At 57.0% G+C, this 8,465-nt stretch overlaps 1 protein-coding gene across 3 annotated transcripts in view; it reads right to left on the reverse strand.

The window, feature by feature from the left end:
- ADAMTS2 (ADAM metallopeptidase with thrombospondin type 1 motif 2) overlaps positions 1 to 6,156 on the reverse strand; it is a 245,741-nt gene extending 239,585 nt beyond the window's left edge. The window contains exons 1-2 of one of the 3 annotated variants that reach the window (XM_074312147.1): positions 5,863 to 6,154; positions 4,502 to 4,896 (exon numbers count right to left, since the gene is read on the reverse strand). In XM_074312147.1, coding sequence (XP_074168248.1) covers positions 4,502 to 4,896; positions 5,863 to 5,983 — 516 coding nt within the window. In that variant the 5' untranslated portion in view covers positions 5,984 to 6,154. Of the gene's footprint in view, positions 1 to 4,501; positions 4,897 to 5,862 lie in introns of all 3 variants that reach the window. The other 2 variants (XM_074312148.1, XM_074312146.1) reach the window with 2 other exon arrangements.
- Positions 6,157 to 8,465: the final 2,309 nt, after the last annotated feature.

Consider the following 8,465-nt stretch of genomic DNA (forward strand, 5'->3'; position numbering starts at 1 on the left):
GAACCTTGGTCATATAATAGGGGCTCTGCTCACAGAGTTATGGGGATGTTCACTGCCCTCCTCAGGCTCCAGGATGGGAAAAGGATTCAGACACCAGACCTTTCCCACCACCTAACCCTTGGAGGTTTCCACTGCTTCCCCTGTTCGGCCAGACACCAGGCTGGAGAGGTGCACTGAGGGGGGACAGAGGTGGGGCAGGATGCTTCCATCCTACTGGTGTCCCCACTGCCATCACCCAACGATGAGGACTCAGGCTGCCTGCAGGGAGCTGCATTCCAGAGCCGGTCAGCGGCTTGTCGGGGGTCACTTGGCCACCAGCTCCCACTCACTCATACTGACAATGGTCAATGTCCTTGACTGAAAAGGCCTCCAGGAGTCAAATAGGAAAGGTTGGAATGTTTTAAAGAAATGTACCCCTTCATTTTTATACTTTTTGTTGGCATGCAAAAAGAGGCAATAAAATGTAATAAGCATGGTTTTGAAGTCAAACAGACACATGTTCCAATACTGGCCGTTAAGCGTGAAGCAAGCTGTCTTGGCTTTGGAGCCTCAGCTTCTTTGTCTGTAGAATGGGCATAATATCAGACACCCACCACAGGGCAGTATGAGGCTTACACAAGGTGATGCAGTTAGGGTGCTCAGCAGGGAGTGTGGCACATGGTGGGGGCACAGTGACCCTGTGACGTGCTATTAGTACTTTTTATGCCAACAGGCTTCTCACTGGGTTTTTAATGAGTATAAAAGAATGATATGAGATTAGCCCACCTATCCTATGACCTGAGAGGTACTAGAAAAATCTTCCATAGCAATGTGATGTGTAAGAACCCTTCACTAAGCATTATTTTCAGATGCATCATGAAAAGGCAAGCTTTAACCTTTCTCTGTGAATATTACGAACAACTTCTGTCAAGTGGCTCTGTGAAAAAAACTGGGAACTCTCTCTGGAAATAAAGGGCACGGCATGTCTTATGAAGCATGTCTTCTGGCATTTCTTGAGTCTGTACCTCTACCTGACTCCAGTAGAATTTGTACTTTGGCTGGCCCTGGGTCGCAATATTATATCATTTGGGGGAGCAGCACCTCGTACACTCTCCATCTATGGGGTTCTGCAAAGCCCAGGTCCCAATTCTCCTGGGAACATCTGACCCCAGCCTGGCCAGAGTGATAGCCAGGACTCAGCTGGAATGTCAGCCTGGCACTGCTGGGACCCCTTGACTCGCCACAGGACTCTACCTGAGAACAAAGCCAAAAACACAGGAAAGCAGAGGTAAGAGACAGCAAGGGTCCTAATGACGTGGCGGGGGCATCTCGATCCAGCCGTGCCTGAAGCCTTGCTGTTATGTGAACTAATGATGTCCCATGTCTAATGGACATTATTTAAACTAATTTGACTTGCTTTTTCTGTCTCTTGTAACTGACGGGATCCTGACCAATATAGTGACTTAAGAACCCCTTCATACTAAACAGATTAGGAGACTGCTATCTATGATAAACAAAGCTATTAACACCTTACTTGAAAGTGCAGAAACAAACTCCCAAGGCCAGGCAAGTAGATGAGCAAATGTATGTCCCAGGCCAGGGGCAGGACGATAGGCCTGAAAGGTTCTATGGCCCTTGGGGGAGAGGCATGTCTCGCCTAAGTATCTAACTTAAGCTAAGACCACCGCTGCCTGCTGCGCCCTTCTCCATGCATCTTCCACAAATCTTCCAGGAAAGCTAGTTCTACATGTTCTGAGAGAGGGATTTCCCTGCTCCCATCTGTGTAGGAAGTGCTGGACTCACAGAGTCTCACGCTTTCTTGACTACAGAATTTCTCAGAATGCCCCATGGGCCCCTCGAATCTACCAGTGGTCCACTGAATCCTATGTGCTCAGAGCCACTTGAGGTGCAATCCGCAGAATTCTCTTGCAGAAATGGGGCTATAGAACCTTGCTTCTCAGAGCGCAGTCTAAGGCCCAGGAGCATCAGCCTGGGAGGTGTTAGAAGTGCAGAAGATCGGGCCCCACCCCAGAGATGCTGGATCAGAATCTGCATTTAACAAGCTCCCTGAGGGTCTGCATACACAGCTGCTCAGTCAGTCACTACCTATGAGGGGAGAGCAGCAGCTGCTCTCCGTGTGGCAGGGTGGTCCAGGGCCTGGGCTGCTGGGAGGATGCAGTGTACATATCTGTGGAAGGCCTACTGAGGGGGACTGCCTGGGAAGTATGGCTCCCGTTATCACATCTCAGGGTCCTCCACCCACCAGACTTGGGAGCACCGTGGCAGAAAGGGCTGCACAGAACCAGGCCAGAATGATGTCATCACAGGCTGTGTGGCCTTGGGCAAGTCACTTAAGTACCCAGAGCCTCAGCTGCCCATCTGTAAACCAGACACAGGGACGCCACCCCTGAAGAGTCGATGTGAGGACCAGAGGCATGCTGCGTGAAGCTCTTAGCACATGGGCCTTTCGCTGATGCACCAAGGGAATTTAAGAGTTAAGAAAGTAATTGGTATAAAATCAGAACAGACGCACACAGCAGGGAGGGAAAGAGGGAGGAAGGGAGGGAGAAGAATAACTAATGATGCCGCCCCACTGTCTCCAGACCATTTTTCACTGACAGCATTCAAGGCCATTCATGGAGGCCCCAGCCCCTCTTCCAACTCCAGTCTTCTTACCAGCCCTGCCAGTGTGTAACATCTCACCATGGTGTCCTATCCAGGCTGATGCCCACCTGGTGCCTCAGCACACACACTGCCCTCTGCCAGGATTGCCAACCTGCACAGGTGCCCGCTGGCAGTGGCTATGTAGCCCCCGGGAGCATGCTGTCCAGACCCTAGCCAGAATGCCCCTCAGCCCATCATCTACTCTGAGCATGTGAGCCCTGGGAGTAGGGTGGGGTGGGGGGGCAGCAGGCCAGCCACATCTCTGACCTGCACAGTGGACAAACGCACTAGAGATGCTGGTTGATCAAATGAATCAGTAAATGAAAAGATGAATGACTGATCCGATGACAAAGTCTCCCTGAAATTCTCTCCATCAGGAGTTAACTAGTACACAGGAGCTGGCCCACCAACAGACTGTGCTCATGTCACCTCTTCCCACAGCCCAGCCCACTCCACTCCACTCCCAGCACCCATTTCCTTTACTTTAGGAAATTCACCTCCAGAATAAAAGGAGACACAACCATGAGGCCTGGGACACCCTCAGAGACAACGGTGCATGAAGGGCTGCACCACATAAACCCAGCTCCTCCAAAGACACCGACAGTTGTTTGCAAGATGCCCAGGTTCTAACTAAATTCAGCCAAAGGCAATGATTTTCTGAAGCAACAAGTGACACTTCCTGTGTCTCCATAAAAAGAACACAGCGGTTGTGAGACTCTGGAGTAATTGCTGGCTCTGCAGCCGGCAGGAGGAGCCTGAGGACAGGGGCTGGGGCAGCAGGGCTGGGAGAGCGCCACCCCCTCGGAGCAGGAGTCCTCTGAGCAGCAATTAGAGCGGAACCCACGGTGGGTGGCTTAGATGTCGGGCCAGCACAGCCAGCCTGACCACCGCACACCCGATCCAAAATAGAAAACTGCAGTGGCTTCTGCCGCGTGCCAGGCCCGGGGCGGCCGGACAGAGCACCGCCAATGTCAGCCTCTTCCCTGAGCACCGATCCAGGCTTCCTCCAAGGCCCCTAATGCCACGCCACGGTCCCTCTGGGCCCCAGAAGTAGAATGTTCACACTGGGTGGCCGAGGCAGTCCCAGGAGGAGACCGCCCACCCAGCCTCTCTTCTGTCCTTCTGGTGCTGCCCATTGGCACCTGAACTTACATTTCCAAACGCTCCCTTTAGCTCAAAATAGAGAGAGAAAACCAACTTTTCAAATAACCAGCTGAAGTTCAACAGGAAACCACAACATAAAAATCAGTGGCTCCGGGTTAGCCAGGAGGCAGAGAAATAACCTGGGCATTTCATCGCCATGGCCTGCCCCTTGGGCTGGCATCATTCACACACACAGAGAAACAGTAAGACCGACTGCCAGCACACGTGCCCCCTACACACATATCACACATACTAAAATGTTCAGGGTCACACACTCAACAGACACTGACGCAAATGAGCAGAAACCTACAGATACACACGTGCACAAGGCTCACAATGTCACATTCACGCGTTCACAGGTGCACAGGTACCCAGACACGAGTACACAGCGACATTCCAAAATACACGTGCACACACTCACGGAGATATACACACACCTGGATGCAAGACCTGTGCCTGCAGGCCTAAAGGAGACACACACCGGAGCTGGTACTTGATCAGCACTTCAGAGACCCTGGCCCTCCCCCTGCATAAATTACTCCCTCTCCAACCAATCAAAATAACTTGCCTTCCAGCCAACCCCTTCAGTCGATACCCCGTGGTCTTTTAGCCGAGAAAGTCGTCAGTGCCTTGCCCTCCCAGGGGACTCCCAGGTAACAGGTTTCAGAAGCCCAGGCAAGGGCCATGGACAGAAAGAAGCGGGAGAGGTTCTTACCAGCCCGTCGCAGTTGCTGAGCGCCACGGAGGAGTCTTCAGTCAGGCCCGCCACGTCTCCGACGTAGAGGCAGGTGCCAAGTAGGGGTTCCACGCGGGTGGCGCCGGACTCGTCCTGCCACTCTACTGTGGCCCCTGGCGCCACGAGGCGGGCATTGGGCCGCAGCCGCAGGTGCAGGTCTCGGCCGAAGACCGTGACATTGTAGAAGAGTCTGCCGCCAGGGTCCTCCTCGCTGCCCCCAGTGAAGCCTGGGGTCTGAACTGGGGCGGCCCTGCGGGCCCGAACCCCCGCCTGGGCTGTAGCCGCCGACACCACGTGGGACACCAAGCGGCCCTGGGCGTCAGTGCGCACCGGCACCGCCAGGATGCGCTCCGCTCCGTGCCCCAGGGGCTCGCCTGCAACGGGAAGGGGCGTTAGAGCCGCTGAGACCTCGGAGCCCACAGCCCATCGCCGATGAGTCCCGCATCCCTCAGCCCCAGCCCCACTGCAAAGGGAAGGGCATTCCGCCAGACAATCCCCAGAAACTAGCCTGCACCTCCCCGGCCTTCTCCCTACCGGGAAGGGGCGTTAACACAGCCGCCACTCCGGAGCCCCGCCGCCCCGGCCGGTCCCGCTCTGGGACCCTGCAAGCCGAGTGCTCTGCCCTTTGCCCCGTTCCGAGTTGGGGCTCCGCGGGCTCCTCACAGTTCCCCCCAGGGGACGGCCGCGTCAGAACGTCCCCCGCCGGGTGAACCTACCGTCCTTGGCAGGACGTGGGGCCGCTCTGAAGCCATTCGCGGTTGGCCCCCTACCCGTGCGCCTCTACCCTTCAGTGGCCCCTGGGACGGCGAGAACTGGGCTCCCCCAGGCATGGGCGGCCTGTCCTCCGTGTCCAGCTCCCGCTGAGCCCGCCGCCGGTCCCCAGTCCCTGGAGGGGTGGAGCAGGGTCCCTCAGATCTTCGGGGATCCCCTCCGGGTCGCCCCAACCAATCCTCAGGGCCCCAGGCGGTGCGCTCGGCACCCGGCTCCTCCCGGGCGTCCCCGGACGCCAGCCCCGGCGCCGCCTCGCCCTGGTTCCCCCGGACCCGCTAGGGCTGGCGAGGCGCGCTCCGCCACAGGGCTTTCCCGGCCCTCAGCCTTCACGCTAGGCGTCCCGGGAGCCGCGAGAGCTCCGAGGCTCCCCCCGGTCCAAGGTGCCCGGGTGCGCCGCAGGGCGCCCCCTGCGCGACCGACCCGGCCCCGAAGTTGGCCAACTTGGCCCCGGGCGGGGCGCGCGGAGTTTACCCAAGTCAGGCTGGACGCCGCCTGGGGAGGGGCGGTGGGGAGCGCGGGGCGGGGCCCAGACGGCGGGGGTCGCGGACGTGGGGTCTGGCCGCACCTACCTGGGGGGGCGGCGGCGAGGCGGGCGTCAGCTGGCGGAGGCGGCAGCAGGAGCGGCGGCAGCACCAGCAGCAGCAGCGCGGGGCAGAGCAGGCGGCGATCGGCGCCAGCCGGCGGATCCATGGCAGCCGGACCGCAGCCGGGGCCCCGCACTCGCAGCCGGCGCGAAAGTTCCCCGCGCGCCGCCCAGCCCACATCTGGGGGCAGCTGGAGCCGCCCGCAGCTGCAGCACCGCAGGGCGCGGGGCGGAGGAGACGAGGCGCGGAGGGGAGGCGGGGAGCGCCGAGGGGAGGCGGGGAGAGGGAAGGAGCGAGCGAGCGAGGGAGGCGGGCGGGAGGGAGAGGCGAGCGCGGGAGGGCGGGGACGGCGGGCGCTTCAGCCTGCAGTGACCCGGCGCTTCTCTGAGCGGGCGCCGCCGCTGTTCCAGGCTCGCAGCGAAGCAGAGACACCCCGAGGTTGAGGCAGAGAAGCGCCGCGGGCCGGGCCGGGGGAGCCCGAGTATCCCCGCCCAGAGAGTCCTCCTGGGGCGCCCAGGTCCCACCAGTCAGCCTTGTGGCGCAAGGGGCCTCCTCACGTTCTCTCTAAGCCCTGGGGCGGGGCAGGGCTCAGGGTTCCGCGGGAGAGGCTGAGATGGAGACCCCAGAGGCCAGAAACGCTTTTATAGATGGTGCTGGCACTGCAGGGGCTACTCCAAAGATCAACTTTTACCCTTCCAGAGAGAGCGGGAAGGTTCCATCAGTCCCCAACTTCTCTCTGCCTGAAGTCTGTCCCCCTCAGTTGCAGCCTGGGAGCACAGCCTCCTCCACCCACACTGCTGCAACCTGCCTAGAGCATAGGCAGGTTGCAGCCCTCATCTGGCCTGGATCCCACGTGGGCATCTAGCCTCCTGGACTTTGCTCTCCCCCAGGCCCTGAAATAGCCTTTCTTCTCCCCATCTTTTCCAATTCAGCACCCAGACATAGCTCTCAGTCCTGGAGCAGGTGTGATGTCAGAGCTCATCCCCAGCTGGAATCCCTCTTCTCCATCAAGGTCCTGAGCCTGGAGTCACTGTCCTGCCAGGCCTGCTGCCCCCAACACAGTGACCTTCCTCCCCAGGTCCTGCCTGGGAACCCCCTCCCTGGCATGTGTCTGCTGCAACATCTCTGCTAGTGTCCCAGATTCTGCCCCACTTCCCCGGAGGGTAGACACCTGTCCCTTTGGATCTTCTCATTCATGTTGCCCCAGGCCTGTGTGCCCAGGGCTTTGGGGTGGCTTTGGTCAGGCAGGGCCTGATGACTCAGGCCCCTTGCTACCCACCAGGAGGGCCAGGTCTCATGGGGAAACATGTGACTAGCACAATCCACTCTAATTGTGATTTTGTCTCCTTGGTTCTGTCATTTTCGGGACCCGAGTGTGAGGGCACTGCAGATTGATGGCCATTTTCACCTAGAAGCTTCCGTCCATGTCACCTGAGGGTGCTGAGACAGGATCCAGTACCCAGGAATGGTGAACATTTGTTGTGAACATTAAAAACGGTGAAATTTCACATAAGAATTTAGATTTCTGACTTTTCTTGAGAAATTGGAATGTGTGCTACATTTCTGCTATTAACCCTTAAATGGGGCACATGCCCTGTAGCTTGCTATAGGTCCCCTCTCCCACCCACAACAGACTTCTATTCTGTGACCTCTGATGACACAGCTGATTCCAGAGAAAGATGGATGGTGATCAGTGTATGGGAAGAGAGATGACTCCAGAGCCAGCCATACTGGCGGACTTCCCATAAGAAGCAGCATGGGTTGAATCCTGAAGGCTGAGGGGGTCAGGCAGACCAGAGTTGGGTCCAGCAAGTTGCTGTCTTGGAACTAATGACATGCTTCCACTCATTCCTCTTGTGGGTGCCGTGCTTTTATCCTCCCAAAAGATGATTGACAACCCAAGTAGCAGCCTCACTGACTCGGAGTGTCACGTTCTACTACCTCACTCACTTCCCTACCAGGCTTATGGTCATTACCTCAGTCCTCCCATCACCATCATTATGTCTTTATATACACTACTACATCCTGTACTTAAGTTTTCAAAGGATACTTTAAATCACTACCATAAATCAGAAGCCAACATCTCCATAAATCAAAGGTAACCTCCAAAAATAAATAAAATGGAGACAAAACATTTTTATCAAATTGTAGATATTATTGCCTGCAGAAGGCACTGAGGCTGACGCTGATTAGCAAGTGTTGGAGCAGTGGTGAGATGCCTCACAGAAGCAGGGTCCTTCCCTTCCAGGCAACAAGAAGGATGAAAGGAGAACTGAGAAGGAATGACTCTTGCTCTGCGAGTCATGACATTTTCTGAGGGGTCCACATAACTAAATCACCTCGCACACTTTGGAATACCAGCTGTCGGATATTTCTGGAAAAAGGGTTTGTCTCCCTGACACTCCTGAGTCACATCTGGCAACTCTTCCTCCTCACATTACCCCCAAACTCCTAGGGCTCCACCCAGGTAGAGATCCCCACCCCCACCACCATGAATGGGAGGCAGACCACCGCCCTTGACCAGCCCACCCTGTAGTCCCCACAAGGACACCCCCAAGGCCGAGTAGATGAGACAGGCTCACATGCAT

The sequence above is a fragment of the Rhinolophus sinicus genome, linkage group LG10 (genome assembly GCF_036562045.2).
Source record: "Rhinolophus sinicus isolate RSC01 linkage group LG10, ASM3656204v1, whole genome shotgun sequence".
Taxonomy (NCBI): Eukaryota; Metazoa; Chordata; class Mammalia; order Chiroptera; family Rhinolophidae; genus Rhinolophus; species Rhinolophus sinicus.